The 22,271-nt window shown below is 47.3% G+C and overlaps 1 protein-coding gene across 3 annotated transcripts in view; it reads right to left on the bottom strand.

The window, feature by feature from the left end:
• Window positions 1–22,271, bottom strand: part of DIP2C (DIP2 acetate--CoA ligase C (putative)) — a 402,614-nt gene that overhangs the window by 136,652 nt on the left and 243,691 nt on the right. For all 3 annotated transcript variants that reach the window (XR_015768806.1, XM_088025832.1, XM_088025833.1), the window contains 4 exons: window positions 13,660–13,869; window positions 5,602–5,736; window positions 4,068–4,187; window positions 2,841–3,038 (listed from right to left, as the gene is read on the bottom strand). Coding sequence is in view for 2 of the 3 variants with exons in the window: in XM_088025832.1 (XP_087881958.1) it covers window positions 2,841–3,038; window positions 4,068–4,187; window positions 5,602–5,736; window positions 13,660–13,869 (663 nt within the window). In the remaining variant the exon portion in view is untranslated. The remainder of the gene's footprint in view (window positions 1–2,840; window positions 3,039–4,067; window positions 4,188–5,601; window positions 5,737–13,659; window positions 13,870–22,271) is intronic.

The following is a 22,271-nucleotide window of genomic DNA, read 5'->3' as shown; positions in this document are numbered from 1 at the left end:
CTCTTCCAGAGGTGGGTAGACACCCAGAGAGCAGACTGGCTCTTCCAGAGGTGGGTAGACACCCAGAGAGCAGACTGGCTCTTCCAGAGGTGGGGGACAGGAGGGAGAGATGGGTGAAGGGGGGGCAAAGGTACAAACCTCCAGTTATAAAGTAAGTCATGAGGTGTAACCTAAAGGACGGTGACTGTGGTTAACACTAGTTAACAATAATACTGTATTGTCTATTTGAAACGTGGGAATTGGACATGAAGTTCCAACAGATTTTGGCAAGTTGAACTGGAAAACAGATCCTGAGACTCTAAGATAGTCATGTGCATACAGAAGAGAGATGTGGACATGACGTACGCACTGTCTTATTACATAATTTCAGTTGGATTTCTGTGAGGAGCACGCACCTGTAAGAGTGTGGCTCTGAGCACGGTGGCAGGTGGGTGAGGACGGGCTGTCAGACCTCACACACCGCCCAGAAGCTAGGACGCCTGCACAGTGCAGAGACAGCCCGAGAAACACACCACCAACAACACAAAACACAGAAAGACAGAGAAAGGTTCCCCAGGGCTGTTCGAGCTCAAGCATCTAAATGTTCCAAAAGATCTGGAGCAAAAGCCAAGTCATAGATCCTAAAAGGAAGGAAGAAGGAAGAAAAGAGAGGGAGGGAGGGGTGGGGAGGGGGAGGCTGCCTGGTAGCAAAAGCAACACTACAGCAAAGCAGGATGAACTTGCAGGTATCTCGTCGAGAACGGGACGAAGCAGAGAATCATGACGGAAGGAAAGGAGTTCCTTCGCATGATTTATTTTTATTAATTGAAGATAGTGAAATGCCCTGGTTCTCCTCAGTGTGCATGTTACTTATATTGGTAAATGGAGAACAGAAGATTGTTTCTACAGGGTTGTTGACAACCTTCACCCACCATGTGTGTTTCCTGTCAAGGACCCCAAGTTTCTCATCTGGGAGTTCTGCTACCCCGGGCTCTGCAGGAAGCTGAACTTGGGGGCTGACGGTGAACTGCAATACTGAAGACCACCTGGAGCTATGTGGTAGTAGAACAATCTTATTCAGTGGACTTCTGTCTTTGCAGCAACACCCAATGATTATAGGTTCATCTATTTCAGGGTTTCTATAAAGCACTGAAATATATATAAAGCACTTTTCCACACTTTTTCTTGTATTAGCCAACACTTCCCTTTTACAGCCTGATAAACTACTATCTTCTTTTTGGAAATGCATTGCTTTCTCACATTCCTTTAACAAGTAAAAACCAAGGTTGACCCATAGCATATGTCTAATCTAGAAGAGTAAAATGCAATAAAATATAGATGATTTAAATGCAGGAGTTGTGATGCCTGGGTGTAGACAACACGTCTCAAATTTTCAGAGATAACTTTCGGTCTGCATCTTACACTTCGGTTCCTCGTAACCTTGCAAGAAGGGAAAGTCAGCGCTCCCTCAGCAGAGGGCTGTCCTTCTGATCTAGATCCTCAGTCTGGGGAATCATGTCTCATCTCTGATGACCTGCCGTGGCACCGAGCCACACCCCACTGAGCGCTCGTGGGCTGACAGGTGAGTGCCGCTGTGTGTGTGTACAGGCAGGTCCGAGAGTCCCTGGATGTGGCAGGCGAGCCTGCGGAGGATCCAGCTAGGAAGCAGCTATCCCACCTACACACCAGCTCCCAGGCTGCATCTGGCAAGGGATGAGGGTCACGAAGGAAAGTCTTCATCTACTTCACTGAATAAAACCTATCTCCAAAGAGTATAATGAAAAAAATCAAGCTTATGCCTCATCCTGGGTGAAATGCTCTTTATCCACTTAGAATTACCCTAAAGTGGGGCACCTGGGTGGCTCAGTTGGTTGGCATCCGACTTCGGCTCAGGTCATGATCCCGGCGTCCTGGGATCAAGCCCCGCATCGGGTAACCCTGCTCGGCGGGGAGCCTGCTTCTCCCTCTCCCTCTGCTGCTCCCCCTGCTTGTGCTCTCTCACTTTCCCTCAAATAAATAAATAAAATCTTAAAAAAAAAAGAACTACCCAAACATGCCCTAAAATGATGAAGCTGTGAGACGCATGCTCCCGAACCTCACAATCCATCTCTGCCGGGGAGGCGTAGGGGTAATGACTCAGTCTGGGCTGGTACCGCCTGGGGCCCCCCACCCGAAAGGCTGGCTCTGCATCATTTAATGTAACATCTGCTTCTTGAGCTGGACTGCCAAGGCAGAAACCAGTGTCATTCCTACTGCCAGTGCAAGCTCCAGTCACAAAAACAAAACTGAAATCTAGACAAAGGTCATCTCATCTCACACAGGCAGATGCAACACGAGCCGTTTTGGTCTTTTAGTTATCAGCTGGTTTCTTTGCAAACAATGTGCTTTCTCCATGGCCCCTTACCCAGGGACAGCTATTTCCAGAAGTGTACAGATTCCAGTAATTGTGCTGAATGAAGAACTAGAGAAAAGCCTGTTTCTCTTGCTTTTCTGCATAATCACTTTGGAAAGACATGGTCTTTTCCGAGGGGTCCATGTCACAGGGTTTAGACACGAATTCTTTAACTGCCCATCATTCCTGAAGGCATGACTTTTGAGAATATCAGACATTCCCAGATGTAAAATCCAACATCTCGTTAGGGTTGTGACCCACTGATCTCTTGTACCCATCTCTGGCTTTTACTCAGGGAACATTTAGCAAGTAATAACTTTCCATATTCAAACTAAATACTTTTCCTAAACCATTTCCTTCCAGAGTCCCATTTGTGTGTGTGCCGGACACGGAAGGCGGTGCAAGGGGTCAGCCGGCCTGAAAACGGCCGCTGGGCCCAGAGGACAGTGAAGGAAGCGCGGAGAATTACCGTAAGTGAGGATGTACAGGGGCTTCCCGTTCGTGTCCATCGTGGTCAAGCACGGGGCCTTCGGGGAGATGGTCCCCCATCGCTGCAACGCGGCTTCCAGGGACGGAGGCCAGTTGGTGACCACTCCCAGCTGCTCCCCGCGCATGGCCAACATCTGTGCTCCCTCTGGCTTAGGCTGGTTCGGATCTGGTTGTTGAACTACATGCATTCAAACACAAAGAGTTTTCAAGAAAAGAACATCCCTATCAGTGCAATCACCTTTTTTCTTCTTTTTGAAGAGAGTAGAACACTGACACAAGTTTACTAGTGGACAGAAAGCATGCATGCCACTTTTCTAGAATCAGAGCCAGGACCCACATACTGGCCTCAGGGATAGAGAGGAAGCACTGAATTCTTACACTGTCCAAGACAATATTGGGATGGTGAACAAAGGGAGACCTGAGCGCATCTGTAAACGGATGCAGGCACTGGGTATTTCAACATGCCTGGAGTCGGGAATAGCAACAGCTCTGTTTAAAATATTAATTATTGATCAACACTCGTGATTCTGGACTCCAGAGCTCAAATCCTGCTAAACTGTATTGCCCTTAAACACTGACATGTAAATGTGAATTTGCAACACATACGCTGAATAACTAGCACAGAGCACGTTTTCTAGAGTAAAACAAAAATAAGTGCCCCGTAATGCAATCAGACAATTGCATTACGACTCTTCTGTTGAGGTGAGCAACTGGAGGTTTCTCCCCCTCACCGTTCGTGACTGACAATCTCCACCTGCTGGCTAGACAGTCGGCTGTGTCTTACTTGTGGTACAAAGGGTTTGGGTTGGACGTGGCAAGCATGACTTTGTCTTGACTTTATGTTCAAAGGCTCGGGAATGTGTACAGAGAGCAGGAGAAGGAGCCAGCCACACGCTCACACACTCAGTCCGCGTTCCTCAGAGAGAGCGCGTGGCCGTGAGCCACATCTCACCGTGCTGCCTGACCGAGGCCCGGCTCACGGGGCAGAATCCCAGTCTGCGAGGGCCCCGCACACGTGTGCCCTGGGTGTCTACCCGGCCTGCGTGCACTCGGCCTGTCTGCGGAGGGGGTAACAGGGCCTACAGTCTCCAGACAGGAGTCCTGTCTTCCGGGGAATGCCGAGACTGCTGATCTTAACGGGGCCCGCCACGACGATCTGTGGGGTCACGCGGACACGGGGAGAACGGGGTGGCAAAGGGCCCATCACCTTCCAGCAGTTCTTCAAAGTCATCGACAAAGAACTCCCGTAATGGCGGCCGCTTCGGTCGCTTGAGGGTGTTGACGAGCTGTTGGATTTTCGCCGACACCCGGCTACTCACGGGCACCCCTGGAAGACAGAACCATGGATGGCCTGATGAAGGGACAGTCAGCACCTCACCCGCGGACCAAGCGACCGTGACGCTGGTGCCGGGGCCCCATCTCCAGTGCTGCCCGGGACACCCCACACCGCGAGAGCTTGCCCCTGGGAGGACAGCAGGCCCCGGGGGCTGCAGAGGCCCCAGGAATGATACTCCATGACCACTCTATCCATCACCTGTCGTGGTGGTGGGAGGGATGTCGGACCTCAGGCTGGCCCCGTCCCCACCGCCTGTTCCTGAAACAGGTTCTGTCCTTCTTCATTCACAGACTCAGGTCCCTGCTCCAACGGGGGTCAGAGACCCCACACAGCAGGGAGACCCTCCCCAAGGCCCTGAGTCCTGAGACCACCGGCGTTCCCCTGTGGGGCCAGAGCAGTCTGCCGGACACGTCAAATTCAGGGAGACGGCAGGCCCCTGTCAGGCGCTGTCCCTGCACCTCCTGACAAAAGTGCGGGCATTCGAGGTCCATGGAGGGCCTGTCATCTCTCCTCACAGGCACCCAGCACCCTCCCATGTCTTTCAGCCCCACCCACGAGTGCACATTTAGGCAATGCATCCCGGAGCACAATTTAAATGCACCCTAAATTCAATCATTTGCATAACACAGAAAACTAGCCTGTAGCATCTATTCCTATGTACAAATAAATTCTATTTTATAACAATATAGCTCTTATTTATAACAACGAATGACATCATTTTGAAAACTGAATAAATGACATGATTGTTGAAAAAGGCATGAACAACCCAAGTTAATGACTACAAGGAGTGCTAGGGTGCTGACACCCTCAAGGGGAAGAAGTGTGTCCTCTGCAGACACGTCTCATTCCGCGGAAAGGTGCTCAGACACACGGACAACCATGTCTTCCAGGCAGAGCAGTCATGCTGGAAACAGGAGCGGCTCACGGACCGTGATGAGGGACACGTGCCCGGTGGGACGGACGGCACAGCTTGGCCATGCTGACCATCTTCATGAAAGTCACCTCTTCCTCAGTCTAAAGCACCACGCTAGCCCATACCTGCCAATTGTTTTGTTTTACATTTAACTTCACACTGCCCTTCTGCCAACCACTCATGGTCTTAACACTTCCATGCTAATTTCTTAATTGCTGACCCAACATTTGTTAACAAGTAGCAAGCACATCAAAATCTTATAAAACATCTGCTTCTTCTCAAGAGTAAATTCCCACCACACTGATGTTTTTTCTGACGTGGAAACACGTGGAGATACTCTGCACTTCTCATGTCCATGCCACCTTCCGTGGGAGCTACGTGACATATCAGAGTCCACTGTGTACCCACAAGAAACCTCCGCCCCTGCACACGGAAGGGCGGGTTGCAGGGACGGGGTTTACAAAGGCGTCGCCACGACCCCAGGAAACCTACCGTCGCCTGTCTCCATGAGCTCCGCATTGCCGTACTTGGGTGTCGTCCGTGATGTCGTCGAGCCCTGAGGCCTTTCTACTTGTATTGGGTGTTCTGAGGTGTAAGTGGTCACGTCAGGAGGTGCAGAGTGATTTTCTAGAAAGAAGCAAATCACAAGTTTTCTGATCATCACGACCGAGTTATTCTGAAGGGTAAGTGAGCCACAGGGTTTCACAAACTGCCACGTCCCAAGAGAAGACCAAGAGTCTGAGTCCACGTCTGCTGCAAGTCTCAGCATAAGGATTATCTTTAAGGTAACGTACGCCGCTCAAAATGGAACCAAGGTTGGTACCCCTCCCAACATAAAATTACAGTGGGAGCTACATCGATGAATCACTGCGGTGTGTTAACTAAATAATGTTCTCAAACTGCCCGTGGCAACAGAGACATTGTAAGTTATGCATTTGTTCATAAACGAGTAATTTTCTCGTCTGTCGTGACAGAGGCAGCGAAGAGCTCAAGCTCTGCAGGCAGATTCTGGGGTCTGCACCTCCGCTCTGCACGTCCCCCAGCTCGTGGGGAATGTCTTAGCCTCTCGTGCCTCAGGGTCCTGCTCCCCAAGCGGACTAATATGGCCGGTCCCCTGCAGGGTGCAGGAATTGAATGAAACATACGTAAGGCTCTTAGCACATTTTGTGACGGAGGATAAGCATTCAAGAGCTGTGAGCTGTTCTATTTGTTTTAGCACACATGATACTGAGTGACCATTCCAAACACGTGTCTATCTGTGTATCGGTGCCGCATCCCATGCAGTGAGCCATGCCTGCACAGTCCCAGGCACCAGACCCAGCGGGCACGTGGACACACAGGGGGGCTGGGGCTGCCAGCGTCCCCGGTTTGGTGCCCGGTCCCCTGCTCATAGTTGCTCCCCTGAGACCCGTTACTCACCTGTCTGTGCTTCGGCTTCCTTTTCTGTAAGATGCCGATCATAATGACGGCACCGACCTTAAGGCCGGTCAATACACGTAAGCACCCGAGTGATGTTACTGCTGGGCGCAGAGAAGTCCGCTACAGGAGAGACCGTGGCTGCAGCACAGTGTGAGTGAGGCAGGAGCAGAACCCCTGCAGCAGCAGCTGTGGGGTCTTCCACGGGGTCTCCACGCAGCACATGGGAGCACCAGAGTCCTAGCTGCAGGCCTTCAGCAGACGGCTGGGTTCCCTGCATATCTGCCCTGGTGTGAGCCACGCTGGGTCCCCTCACAGGTCACCCGTGCAAGTCCTCACCCCCAGGACCTCAGACGGGTCTGCACAGAGGTCACTAGGGCCACTCTAACCCCATGTAACTGGGGTCCTCATAAGGAGATCGGGACACAGACACGTGCAGAGGGACGGCCACATGAGGACCCGGGGAGGGATGGTGTCTGCACGCCCAGGACAGAAGCCTCGGGAGACCCCAGCCCTGCCCACACCTGCACCTCGGGCTCCCAGGCTCAGGACGTGGGATGAGAATCTCTGGTTTAAGCCCCAGCCTGGGTGCTCGGTGACAGCAGCCTGCGCAGACTCACACCCCACGAGGGCAATTTCCTCGACCTCAGCTCAGGAAGGAACCCCTCTCAGAAGGGTGAGGGAGGCCGCTCTGTCCGGTCACTGAGGGACATGCAGCTGGGGTCTCTCTTCCTCTGAGACTCGGTTTCCACCCTCTTCGTCAGCCTTACGCATGCTTCTGCCACACGTGCTTCACTCCACAGAGAAACGTGACCTGCTTCTCTGTGGCTAAGTGGTGTACCTGCTGGGGTCTCCTACTTCACGTGAAGACACAGCAGATGGAGATGCATCGTGAGCAAGATGCCAGCCCACCACCATAACAAGGCAGCTGGAATGGGAGCTCACAGCACTGTGGTTTTGTTCAGATTCACTCGTGTTTCAGTTATGCCATGGCTGCATCTCCGGTGGTGGCCCATCGGGGTTTGTGCTGGGAATGCTCCGCTCTGATGCTGGGGGAAGAATGATTCTGATACATCTGGCAACAGAGACAGCTGGGGGACCCAAAGTGCCTTCCAAATTTACTGATGTGTGTGTGTGTCACCTCCCCTCCACTGTGGGGTCGCTCCCCTCACCGCTGGCTTCTGTTGGGGCGCCAGAGGCCAGTGCCGCTGCGAGACACGCCATGCCCCGTTCTGATGAAGGTCGGGACTCCACGTATTCAACTCTGAAGGAAGCTCACGTGTAACAGATGCTCAAGAAACACTTGTTGATGGGCAAGAACAGTGGATTCGGGCTGGAGGCACCGCTCAAAGGGCTGTAATGCTCATCAGCCCCCCACGTGAGCCACGGACAGCCATGTGCAGCAGGAACACCTGCTCACCAGCCCCCGGTGTGAGCCATGGATGGCCACATGCAGCAGGAACACCTGCTCACCAGCTCCCGGTGTGAGCCACGGATGGCCATGTGTGGCAGGAGCACCTGCTCACCAGCCCCCCTCACGTGAGCCACAGACAGCCACGTGAGGCAGGAGCACCTGCTCATCAGCTCCTAGCGTGAGCCACGGACAGCCACGTGTGGCAGAAGCACCTGCTCACCAGCGCCCCCCCAACCTGAGCCACAGACGGCTATGTGGGGCATGAGCACCTGCTCATCAGCTCCTGGCGTGAGCCACGGATGGCCCTGTGTGGCAGGAGCACCTTGAGATCCTCAGGGCCAGTCTGTATCTTCTGAGCAAGTGAGCCACACTGGTTCTTGTGTCAGCTTCCCGGTCCTTTTAAAATCAAGAAAAAAATGGTGGCCACCCTCCAACCACCTGTCAAGGGTCACCTCTTCCACTGAGAACCCCCCAGAGCTGCCTCCACAGGTGGGTCTTGTGTCATCAATGCTATATGACTTTGCTCCCAGCAGCTGACGGTTCCTCCAGAATCTGCAACTCAAGATGGCACAGATGTGGGGAGGGAAGGAGGCGGGAGGGGGCGCAGTTCAGCCGCCCTTACGACCCAGTCGCAGGGGTCCGGCTCACTCCTCGGACACCCTCTGGGTGTTCTTGCCATCAATGCCCTGGTCTCCACCCCACCTGGACAGCGGTTTCTGGCCAAGACTGTCTCAGGGTGCAGGCTGGTCTCCCAGCTGAACCTGGAAACCCCCCGCTTCCTGACCTAAGTCTCCAGCTCCATGTGGCTCCCCGGGTCCTACTCAGACACTGAAGTGACACCAACCAGACCACGGCATCAGCGCTCAGCCCATGTTGGAGAAACAGTCTGAAGAATGAATGAACACAGAATAAATAAAGCAACACTTCAACAACCACAGATATTCCAACATCGGCTAAAAAGCAGCTTTAATTCTGACTGTACGGTGGGGATGCCTAGGGTAAGTGGTGACAAATCCCACTTTAAAGCAGTGTTAGTTACCTCTCAGTCCCCAAATAACTTCTGAGGGAACAGTAGGAAATCTGGCCTTTACATGTAGAAAGCACGTGCTCGTGGCCCACTGATGGACGTGGGCCACAAGCAATGTGTTCAGGTGAACCCGACCTTTGCTCATGCAGAATGCCCCACACCGAGTCCCTGCAGTCACCCGGACCTCCGTTAGCACTGAGGAGGAAGCGGGAAATGGGCTCCCTGTTACACCCCAGACCACCCTGAGTGCCCAGCTGCTCTGGCTCGCATACCTTCCCCATGGGGGTGGAAAAGCAGGCTCCTCGATGGAGTCGTGGAGGTGAGCCAGACGTGACCTTCTTGGAAGGAGCTGGCCTCAGGGGGGTCAGAGCATCCGCTCTGCGGGGTCCTGTGCCTGACAGCTCCCTGCTTGGGTCCATCCTCCGCACACAGCCGACCCGGAGAGAGGACCTGCCCTGAGTCTCACCAGCCATTGGCCTAACCCGTTACTGCTGGTGGTGATCCACACTGGCCTTTCACATTTCAGGTGGACCATTCACAGACTGCCGCTAGGGGTGGTTGCAAGAGGGCTAGGTGGTTCTATACACCAACATTTCTCTGGCCAAAGTTCTGAGTCAGGGGTGACTTTAGGAGGATCGCCAGGTTCTCTGCCCTCCCACACTGATGCCACGTGATCCCATGAAGATAGGACAGCAATAGTCAGACAGGTCTTAGGAAGTATGTGCCAATATCAGAACAGGAACCTTCGACTTCAAACAAGAGCCTCTTGATTTTTATATCAAGTTCAAATTCCTGATGACAGGCTCCAACTGTCCCAACAACTCCACAGACCACAGACCCTGTGTGTGTATGTGGGGGGTGCTGGGGACACTGAAGTCTTCACTGTTAATGCAAAGTGTAACTGAGCTTTTGTCTGGAAAGGAGCTCCCTTCCGTTGTGACGAGCTGGTGCTCCTGCATCCCACAGGTCTGTCAGGTCCTGCTGACCACCGACCCGCTGGGCACCTGTGGCCTCACGCCAACATTCCTGGGCCTCAGTCTCCCCCCGCAGAACAAGGCATGGTGAGCCCTCACCGGGCTGAAGGAACTACATGACAGGGCGCCCCGACGCCCTGGCTGGGATGTGCTTACCCTCAGGCCCGTCGCCCAGACCTGCAGGCTTCTCTCCGCCTTTTCTCCCTGTTTGTGGGGACCCTCTTAGAAGCTCCAAGAGAGAATCTGTGAAACTCATGTGCATAAAGGTGTAAATGGCTTTGTTACTGCTTTCCGAGTTAAATGCATTTAAATGTCACAAACGGCAGAACTAAACAGACGCGTGTCTCTGGTGTGTGCCAAGGTGTGAGTGCACAGGCCAGTGAGGTGCTCCTGTGGCAAGGGGCGCATGGAGGAGGAGGCGCTGAGACACTTCTGGGTCCAAAAGTCATTACTTTGAGTCTACATATAAAATCTAAAAAAGCGAGTGCTGAGAGGTGAAAATCGCAGGAGCATTTCTGGGAAGAGACAGGAGCGGACCTGTGTCCTAACAGCGCTGAAGGAGCAGTGGGGCTCAGAACAGCTAGAAAGGCAAAAGGACATGCGGGCACAAGGGGCTGAGGCAGTCCAGACGAGAGGTGGGGGTCTGGGGACAGTCACAGAGCGGAGCAAGGCTTGCAACACGTGTGGCAGCCGAACACCCAGACGTGGATGCACGAGGGTCGTGGGGACAAGGGACCACGGTGCTCGGGTCTCAAGCGTGCTCCTGGGAGGACAGCCTCTTCAACAGGCTGGTCGACAGGGGGACCCGTGTGCAGTGTCGGGAGGTGCTCTGAAATGGGGGCTGTGAGGGATTTCACGGTGGGAAATGCAGATCTGTGTGTCAGGAAAGAGCAGGCGGCCTCTCGAAAACCGCGTGAGTGCATGAAGGCAGCAAGAACGTGGAGAGACGGGGCGAGACAGGAGCCCGGGGCGGGGGGTGGCTGGCGCGTGGTGCAGGCCGTGAGCAGAGGCCGTGAGCGGCCGGTGACACCCCAAGCTGGGAGGGAAGAGCTGACCTCCCGGGAGCCAGCATCAGAGGAAAGGATGGGCCTCGGAAGAGCGAGCACCCCTCTCCGGAAAAGGAAACAGGAAGATGCAGTGAGAGCAGGACAACGTCTGAGCTGGAGAGGGGTCAGTGGTTAGAGAACGTTCCCCAAGCAGATGGACACAGACGGGCAGAGACGTTCGCTCCCCGTCCCCGAGCATTTCTGCGGGGATCAGCTTCCCGTTCAAGTAAACATGACGACACAGGGTGAGAAGCCTGCATGAAGACCTAACTAAAACCCCCCAGTCGGGGTAGCTGCTGTGGGTCCTGCTCTCAAGCCAGGCCTGGATCACCAAAGGAGCCCCAAGAAATCTGTAACCCACGGTGGAGTGTCTGCGCTGCCTGCGGTGAGCTCACTCACTGTCTGCCTTTCCCTGCTGTCCCAGGAGCCTGGTGTAGAGCTCTCCAGCAGGAGGTGGCCAGTGATGGATCAGGGGCAGCCTGCCACCTGTTCTTATGAATAAAGTTTTATTGCCACAGGGACACGCCCACCTGCTTACAGACGCCTTTGTTCTAGAGAGCAGGGTGGAACAGCTGCAGGGACCACTGCTGGGGCCACGAAGCCCAAGTCACTTACTCTCCGGCTCTTTGACGGGGAAGTGTGCTGACCGCGCAGCGGTCAGGGAGCTCTCGGGGGTGAGAGACTGTGCAGGGAGACCCCGGCCCCATGCGGGCGAGCTTCACCTCTTCTGCTCTGCCAGAGGAATTGTCGTTCTCCTTTATTCCCTGTTTTATTGTATTTTGCCACTGCTTTCTTTCAAGATTTTTCCTATTTACAGAAAATTTCCAGATATTCTAGGAACTTCTCTTTGTGCCCGATTAGGAATGACTGTAGCGTCACACGCTGTAGGCTCTGTTCAGGTTGCCTTGAGATGTGAGGCACATGAGTCACGCCACCTTTTATAGTCTGGATAAATTTAATCCTCCATGCTATAATTTCCTCCAGGATTTCACACGAAACGTCACAAAGGGAGAACCGAAGGCAGTGATTAATTTGTTTGGAATTATATGTTTCTCTTAGCAAGATTCTGATTCTTCCTTAAAAGTGAACAGAATTGGAGCGCCCAGGCTCCCCAGGCTGGAGTGAGCGGCAGACGCGGAGGGACGGCATGCCCCACGTCTAACCATCCGCACAGGTGCCGGACGACCCGCCCAGACGCCACCTCAGGCTCCGAAATGCACGCAAGACGAAGCTGACCTACGTCACGCACACACGCTCTCTTTAGTTTTTAACTGACTCTCGGTGTTGCTGTCACTCACGGGTGTAAAACTGGGCTCTGATAACACCACCTGGCACTGGACCATCACTGTCCAAAAGATGAGAAATTTCCCTTTTCCTCCTTTTTACTCACCACAGCTCTGAGAGGTACAAAGCAAAGAATCATTGTTCCTTTTTTTTCCCCACTAAAAAACGAAACAGGAAGAAGTGTTTTCTTAAGATGTCAGAGCCGTTCGTGTGGAAACGGAGACCAGACTAGTTTCTGCCGGAGAAGAAAGAGCTCACCTCTGATTCTTTTATCAGCAAAGTTAAAAGCTGAAGCATTTAACTTCAACTTCATTCGAGTGAGTGCTCCTAGGTCAAAGTCCTAAAAAAGTGGTTTGAGTTTCTGTGAACTCTCTCAAGTAGCTAATAATCTAGAAACAAAAACCTGTGAGTCTGAGATGTTTGTACGATCTTTACCTGTTCCCTAAGTTTGGGATTTCTGCAGACACAAGGTCTGGTGTGGCAAGGGGTACGTGCTGCCAACCACAGCACAGTGAGGGGTGCGTGTCCTGTGGGCGAGGTGACTCGTGTCCACGTCGCGGTTTGAATGGGGAGCATCCTGAACTATCCTGGCACCACATTCAAAGCAAGCCAATTCAGTCTGTGAAGGATCTTTACTGGGAAGCTCAAGAGTGTTAATCCGTCGCTGAAATGGGAGAGCAGAGATCTGGACGCCGTACTTGCCCCTTGCACAGCAGACAAGGACTCATTTCCTGGTCATAAGGAGCATCGGGCACGGTGGTGACAGAAAGACATGCCCCTCCTTTGCCCACAATTCCAACAGCACCACGGCTCATCCAACGCGCCTTCTTCTGCTCCGGTAATTCTTACTTAATCTCCTTTTCCATGCTAGTTTCAAACATCTCAGGCAATGCTTCCTAACTGTGTGCTTGTTCCGATAGAGAGGATCTTACTCATCACAGAACCCACAGAGGATAGAAGACGCACCAGCCAAGAACTTTGAATTCCAAGCGCGGAGAGCAGGCTACAGCAGAAGCAATAAAAACCCCCACCTTCTCAAACGATACCCCAAGTAATAGCAAAATCACTTTAAAATCCCCTGCCTTGTTTATCAGCACTATTAAGACTCCACATAGAAGCGTGTTTTAGTGTGAGGAGAAATCGTGTAGACACGGGGTTCCACAGTGCCCTAATGAACAAGCATGCATTCCTTTATGAACAGAAAACCCCTGGCAGTCTAGCCGTCAGAGACATCGGGATGCTGAAAACCAGCAAAACCAAGGGTTTCACAAAAGCAGCAAAGCAGCCAGAGTCGGAGCTGGGCTCTGTGCTGTCCTTTGAATGGCTCCGTAAACGCCAAGGGCACAGCCACTAAAGCCCCCTGCTCACCGAGGAGAGCGAGGCACTCACCTATGTGCGTCTGGGCCATGACGTCGGCCAGCCTGTGGGCGGCGCCACTCCCCCCACTTTGGGTAGAAGAGGAAGAGGTCGTGGAGGTGGTGGAGCCGTGGATGGCCTGGCTGATCCAGTGCTCCATGTTGATGCTGCCCTGGCTGGAGGTGGGGGTCCCCTGGGAGTCACCCTGCACCGAGCCTTCATCTTCCGAGCCAGAAGACGTATCTGTGAAAGAGAGGAGATGCGCTGTGCATCAGAGCAGAAACACACCCAGACCCAGCGTCGCCAGCAAAGACCCACCACACGCACTACCCGTCCAACACCTTTTGCTTTGAACTCTCTTAAAAACCAGTTACACCACATCTCAGATAATGCATTATTTTTTTAGTATAATGAACTTTTCATCCCGAACACCTTAAATAAATATGCTACAAAAATCTGTGTGTTTGTTTGTTTTGATATTACAATTTCAGGCAAAGACACTCGCCAACTTGCTCCACTCAACAGTTTGGGAAGAAACCAAATATTTCCAGGCATGCATACAGCAAGTGAGAGGGATGGGGGCAGCATTCTCTAAGAGGTGTTGAACTTTCATGTGTTTCAAAGTGTGTTTGTAGCCCTTTAGAGACCAGAGGTGTTTCTCTGAGCTATAATTTTTTTTTAAATTCTGTGCGAGTGAAGATAACCATGTGCGTCCTCGAAGAGGAAGATGTCAGCAGAGACAATGGTGTAGAAGTTAGAAGGACTGCCATCTCTTTCCCACCAACCTACATGCTCAAGACTTTGCTTCCTCCTTTGGTGAGGACAATACGTCATCATATTACATATTAAGAGCAAGCTAAATGTATTTAACATTCATTTCTAGGGGTACCTGGGTGGCTCAGTGGGCTAAGCAACTGCCTTCAGCTCAGGTCATGGTCCCAGGGTCCTGGGATCGAGCCCCGCATCGGGCTCCCTGCTCCACGGGAAGCCTGCTTCTCCCTCTCCCACTCCCCCTGTTCGTGTTCCCTCTCTCTCTGTGTCTCTCTCTGTCAAATAAATAAATAAAATCTTAAAAAAATTCATTTCTAATAAAATTTTTTCACTATTTACTAATTTCTTTTCTCTGTGAAAATTGTGCATCTTAGATTGGGATAAAACATGTCACCCTGTACATTAAAATTAATGGAACTATTTTCATTTAATAAGATTTCCCCTAGCAGAGAAGTTTTCAAGAATTAAATATTGGTGTACTTGTTATTTAAATACCCATGTAAGAGTGAATTCTGGGTCCTACCACTGTGAGTTATGGGAGATGCCAGGAGGGATAACAGACTGTGAGTAGCTCAAGAACATCTGATGACAATGAGAGAAACGACAATTTTCTTAAGTCAAGACATGGGATTTTTTTTTTTTCCAACACAACAATATTTGTGAAGAATATTTATACTCACATTTTGTTAAAATTGTGACATGACCTGCGCTATCTGGAATATTTTTGAAAGTCCGTTAGGAATTTGTTAGAAAAACAGCAGTAATAGTAAGAGCCTGACAAATTCTCTCCCTCTGTCCTGGCTCATAAAATAGCGGGATTATAATTTACAGAAAAATAAAACTGATACTTTTTTTTGTATTCAGACCTAAGACTTCTTTTAATTTTTTTGAATGTGATAAAATACAACCCAAAATTTACCACCTTAACCATTTTAAAGAAGTTCAGTAGTATCAAATACACTCATCATCTGTGCAACCGTCCCTACCGTTTTCCTCAATAGGATCTGAAACTGTCCCAATTAAACAATAACCCTCCATTCTCCCCTCCCCACAGGCCCTGGACCACCATTTTGCTTTCTCTTTACATGATGTGGGCCACTCTAAGCACCTCATATGAGTGAAATCATACAGTATTTGTCTTTGTGTGCGTGGCTATTTCACTCAGCATAACATCCTCAAGATTCATCCATGTGGTGTATTGCAGAATGTCCTTCCTTTTTAAGGGTGAATTATATTCTATCTCATGTGGATACTATATTTTACGTACACATTCATCTGTGGATGGACACGGGTTGCTTCCATGTCTAGCTATCACAGCGCTCCTCTGAATATGGCTGTACAATTACCTCTTTGAGACCCTGCGTTCAATCCTTTTGGCTACAGACCCAGAAGTGGAATTGCTGGGTCATGTAATATTTTTATTTTTTATTTTTTTAAGAAATTGCCATACTGTTTACCACAGAGGTGGCACCTTTTTACATTGCCATCAACAGTGCACAAAGGTTCAAATTTCTCCATGTCCTCACCAACACTTGTAATTACAACACTTGTAATTTTTTACTTTTTTTTACAGTAGCCATTCTAGTGGGTGTGAGGTGGTATCTCATTGTGGTTTTGACTTGTGTTTCCCTAATGATCTCTGATGCGGTGCATTTTTTCTTGCATTATTGGCCATCTGTATCTTGTTGGGAAAAATGTTCAAGTCCTCAGATTTACGGTTTTTGAGAAACGCATATACCCATGTATCCATCCAAATATTACCGTCTCCCTACCAAGTGTTCTCATCCCTCTTTACTGTCAACCTTTCATTCCTACCCCACACCTTTTCACAAGAAAACCACAGAAAAATATCCCTTGTGACACAGACACAAAAATCCTCAAAAAGTATTAGCAAACAGAATCGAGCAACATATAAAATGGATAGTACACACCAGGACCAAGTGGTGACATTCAAAAGCAAATTAATGTTATATCCCATATTAATAAAGGGAGAAAAACCCTAAATTAACCTTGAAAGTCACAGAAAAAGTATTTCACAAAATCTAACATTAACTCATGATGAAACCTCTCCACAATGCAGGAATAGAAAAGAACTTCCTCAACCTAACATAGGGCATCTGTGAAAACCCATAGTTAACACTGCATTTAATGTTCAGACTGAACATGTTTCCCCTAAGATCAAGACTCAGGTAAGGATATCCCTTCCTACCACTTTTATTCAACGTTATCTGCAAAGCTCCAGCCAGTGAAATACAGCAAAAAGAGTAACTTAAAGGCATCCAGATTGGAACAGAAACATCAAAACATTCTTTAGTCACAGATAGTACGATCTTGTATGTAGAAAATCCCAAGGAACACACTAAACAATTCTTGAATTAATGAATGTTTAGCAAGGTCACAGGATATAAGATAAAGATACAAAATATCTTTATACAGATCTAGACACAATTAAGGGAAGGATTGTGTATCTGGCAAAGGACTTGAAATCAGATTATATAAAGAACTCTTAACTAGTGAGAAGACAGACAATTCATTTTAAAAATGGGAAAAAGTGTGCACACTTAACCAATGAATATATACAAATAGCAAGTAGGCCCATTCAAAAATGCAAATTAAAACCACGATGAGATTACATTTCATATCCACTAGAATAGCTACAATAAAAAATACAGACAATACTAAGTGTTGGTAAGGATGCTGAGAAACTGAAATCCTCATATATTGCTAGTGGGAATGTAAAATGGTGGCAGTCATATGGAAACAATTCGGCAGTTTCCTGAAAGTTCAGCATAAACTAACCATAAGATTCATTAATTCAACCCCTAGGAATCTACTCAAGATAAATAATACATGTATACACAAACATATGTACATAAATGTGGATAGCAGTCTTATTCATAATAGCCAAAAACTGGAAAGAAGCTAAATATCGAACAACTAGTGAGTAGATAACCAAAATGTGGTGTATCTAATAGGATACAATTCAGCAACAAGAAGGAATGAATCGATGCATGAGACAACATGGAGGATGCTCAAAAATATTATCCTAAAGAAGCAAGAGGCAAAAGAACGTATTTTATAATTTTATTTATAAAATGTCTAGAATATTTATAGAGGCATATAAATTAGATCAGTGACTCCCTATGGCTCAATGTGAGAATGGGAATTAACTGCAAATGGGCACAAGGAAACTTTTGGGGTGATGGAAATGTTCTAAAACTAGACTGTGGCAATGGCTGCATAATCTGTATGTTTATTAAAAATCATTGAGTTACACACTTATAATAGGTTAGTTTTATGGAATGTAAATTATACCTCAAGAAAGGTATTAAAGATGAATGTGTGTTCTACAGTAGTTGAGTATAATATTCTGTGAATATCAACTGCATCAAGTTGGAGGATAGTGTTGTTTTGACAACTTATTATTTAAGAAAGGTATTTTTTAAATCTCCAATTATTATTTTTGATTTTTCTATTTTCCCTCATTATGCCAGTTTCTCCTTTATAAATTATTTTTTAAATTTAATTTAATTATGTTATGTTAGTCACCATACAATACATCATTAGTTTTTGATGTGGCGATCCACGATCCATTGTTTGCGTATAACACCCAGTGCTCCATGCAGTACGTGCCCTCCTTAATACCCATCACCGGGCTAACCCAGCCCCCTACCACCCTCCCCTCTAGAACCCTCAGTTTGTTTCTCAGAGTCCACAGTCTCTCATGGCTCATCTCTCCCTCCGATTTACCCCCCTTCATTTTTCCCTTCCTTCTCCTCCAGGCTATTCCTTGTTCCACAAATAAGTGAAACCATATGATAATTGTCTTTCTCTGCTTGACTTATTCCACTTAGCATCATCTCCTCCAGTCCCGTCCATGTGGATGTAAAAGTTGGGTATTCATCCTTTCTGATGGCTGAGTAATATTCCATTGTATATATGGACCACATCTTCTTTATCCATTCATCTGTTGAAGGGCATCTCGGCTCTTTCCACAGTTTGGCTATTGCGGACATTGCTGCTATGAACATTGGGGTGCATATGGCGCTTCTTTTCACTACATCTGTGTCTTTGGGGTAATCCTTTATAAATTATAATGCTCTTTTGGTTATATATTCATTATTATGTCTTCCTGATGAATTGTTCACTTTCCATCATGCAAGGTTCCTCCTTATATCTTGTACTACTTTTGTCCTATTTGATATTAAGAAAGACTTGTTTGCTTTACATTTAATGTTTGCATTGTGTATTTCTTCACCCTTGTATTCGTAATTATCCCAATTTTTTATTTAAATGTGTCCTGGTTCACTCAGTTGGTGCAGCATGTGACTCCTCATCTTGGGGTTGTGGAGTTCGAGCCCCACACTGGAGGAAGAGTTTACTTAAAAAAAATATGGCTGCGTCTCTTATAGACAACATAGAGATGTATCTTTTTTTTTTTTTTAATCCAGTCTGACAATTTCAATCTTTTAATTCAGTGTTTGGTCCATTTACAATCATTGTAATCACTGATATGAGTGGGCTTAAATCTAGTATTTTGCTATTTGTTTTCCAATCATTTCTCTTATCTTTTCCACCTGTTGATTTTTCCTATCTTCTTTTTTTTATTATGTTTAATTAGCCAACTATAATACATCATTAGTTTTTGATGTAGTGTTCAACGATTCATTAGTTCCTGTCTTCTACTAACCACATTTTTTTACCTTTCATTTTATGTCTTCTATTAAATTCTTACCTCTACTTCTTATTTTTTAGTGGTTGATGTAGGGCTAAAGTATGCATCCTTAACAGACCCAATATGGGGTCAATATTCTAACTATTTGCTCTTCAAACCTGACACTACAAACTTTCTCTTTCACCTCTACTCATAACACACCTGACACTATTCATTTTCTACTGTTCACATTCTGCTCCCCAATTCACAAGAGTAATAACCACACAACAGTATAATTCCATTCACCCACCTTTGTCATAAGTACAGGTGTTTTAAAGCAAATTACAATAGGAAAGCATAGTATTGGAGTTTTCTTTGCTAGTGTGGATCAGTGGAAAGCTCTAGTCCTTTCATCTGCTGAACTCAGATCTCTGCCTCTTCCAGGGAGCAGAATGGCCAGTCTCATTCAGATCTCAATCCCTGGGCCGTGGTCTGAACATCTTCTCCAGGAAGAACACTGGGAACCATGGGGCTCACCTCACAAGTTGTCCTGCTCTCGGGGTGCTCTTTCACTGCTGGAGGTCCACAGCCAGAACAGCTGCCCCATTCATCTGGGGCAGTTTTATAGTTGCTTATAGTGCTTGGGTTAGTCTAGTACCAGTTATTTCTCTATAGTGAGAAGCAGAAGTGCTAGCAAATTCTTGTTATAGTTTTGTATGTAAAAACCAAAGGAAAGCTTCTCCTATAAAAGACTGGCAGTGTCACAGTCCTAATTAGATCTTTTCCAGAGACTATGATACCGGTCAGTGACTAGTCCTTTCACACAGAAAACATATATTTCAGGAATATGCTCTGAAGAGCAGTGGACATGAGATGAATTCTAACAAATGTTATCAGCAACCAAGGAAAACAGAATGAGTGAAAATGGAGCTTAGCCCTAAGGTCTTGTACAAGTATGGTTATAAATATGTACACAACTGCTACACACAAAATAGGCTGTGAATAAAAATTGTTATGATGAGGGTGCTGGCATTTGATTGTACAAAACTATTCCATATGTGATATTATCGCTAGGACTCTTGCATGACAGTTTACAAAAGGTATTATATGATGTACAAGAAAGGGCTAGTCAAATAATTAAATGCAAAAATTTCAACAAAAATAACACTTCCAATAATGTTCTATTTTGCAAAGATATCTGTACAATGTTTGATTTTCTGAAGTTTTGTCTTTCATCACAAAATAACATTTCTGAGGATGGATTCAACATGTGAAAAAGCACATACATGAATAATCATATTGCTTTTTGCATTTTTTTTTTAAAGATTTCATTTATTTTTTTGACAGAGACAGAGATAGCAAGAGCAGCAACACAAGCAGCGGGAGTGGGAGAGGGAGAGCCGGCCTCCCGCCGAGGAAGGAGCCCAACGCGGGACTCGATCCCAGGACCCTGGGACCATGACCCGAGCCGAAGGCAGATGCTCAACACCTGAGCCACCCAGACACCCTGCATCCTGCCTTTTAAACTCATCATTTTTCATAAAAAAGTAGCTCAGAAAAATGTCTATCTCCTTGAATACTGTCTAGTTCTAAACACTTGGTTTAAGTGGGTTTGTTATCCTTGTAAATTCATTCTGTTTGTTACAAAAATATGTACAAAATAAAACTTTTCACCACACTAATAAAATAGAGAGTCCAGACATAAATCCCTGTTGATACGGTCAATTAATCTATGACAAACGAGGCAAGATTATGCAACGGAAAAAAGACAGTCTCTTAAACAAATGGTGTTGGGAAAACTGGACAGCTACATGCAAAAGAATGAAACTGACCACTTTCTTACACCAGACACAAAAATAAACTCAAAATGTATTACAGATCTAAATGTGACACTGAAAACCATAAGACTCCTAAAAAAAATAGCCAGTAGACTCTTGGACATATTAGCAATGTGTTTTGGACCCATCTCCTCACACAAGGGAAACAAAAGCACAAGTAAGTAATTAAGACTCTCAAACTGAAAAGCTTTGCACAATGGAAGAAACCATCAACAAAACAAAAGGGCAACCTACTGAACGGAAGAAGATATTTGCAAATCATGTATCTGATAAGGGGTTAATATCCAAAATATATAAAGAACTCATACAACTCAAGAACAAAAAAAGAAAAAAAATTCCAAACTATCTGAGTAAGAAAATGGGCAGAGAACCTCAACAGACATTTTCCAGAGAAGATAATGCAGATGGCCAACAGACACATGAGAAGATGCTCAACATCACTCATCATCAGGCAAATACAAATCAGAATCATGTATCACTTCACATCTGTCAGAATGACTAATATCAAAAAGACAATAAATAACAAGTGTTGGTGAGGATGTGGAGAAAGGGGAACCCTCTCGCACTGTTGGTGGGAATGCAAGCTGGTGCAGCCCTTCTGGAAAACAGTACGGAGGTTCCTCAAAAAGTTAAAAATAGAGATACCGTATGACCCAGCAATTCTGCTTCTGGGTATTTATCAGAAGAAAATGAAAACCCTAATTCAAAAAGATATATGCCCCCCCTACGTCTTTTATAGCATTATTTACAATAAGCAAGATATGGAAACAGCCCAAATGTCCACAGACAGATGAATGGATAAAGAAGATGTGGTATATATACACAATGGAATATTACTCAGCCATAAAAAAGAATGAAATCTTGCCATTTGCTATGATGTGGAGGGACCTTGAGGGCATTATGCAGAGTGAAGTCAGTCAGGGAAAGACAAATAGTGTATGTTTTTACTCACATATGGAATCTAAAATAAAAACAAAACAATGAACACACAAAAACCAGAGACTCAAATGTGGAGAACACACTGGTGGTTACCAGAGGGGAGGTGGGTGGGGGTTTGGACAGGACAAGTGAAGGGGACTGGGTAGTACAAACTTCCGGTTATAAAACAGGTGAGTCTGGGGGATGCAAAGTGCAGTGTGGGGAACACAGTCGACAGTCGGCACTAACTTTGAATGCTGACAGGGTGACTGCACACATCACAGGGAGCGAAAATGCTGAATCACTATGTTGTGTGCATCTTGCAGTTGAAGTACCTGCTTCTGTTACTCTCACTGCTTGCAAACATTCAGGACTGAACGTCAAAGTACTCGAAAAAGTGTTGTATACGTTCCTCTGTTCCTATTGTGCAAGGTAACTTAGGTCTGCAGAAAGGCACAGTGGCA

This window comes from Eumetopias jubatus, unplaced genomic scaffold (assembly GCF_037043125.1).
Source record: "Eumetopias jubatus isolate StellerSeaLion01/CBP00866 unplaced genomic scaffold, mEumJub1_p1.0 scaffold_8, whole genome shotgun sequence".
In the NCBI taxonomy this organism is placed as follows: Eukaryota; Metazoa; Chordata; class Mammalia; order Carnivora; family Otariidae; genus Eumetopias; species Eumetopias jubatus.
This window is presented reverse-complemented; position numbering and strand designations above follow the sequence as displayed.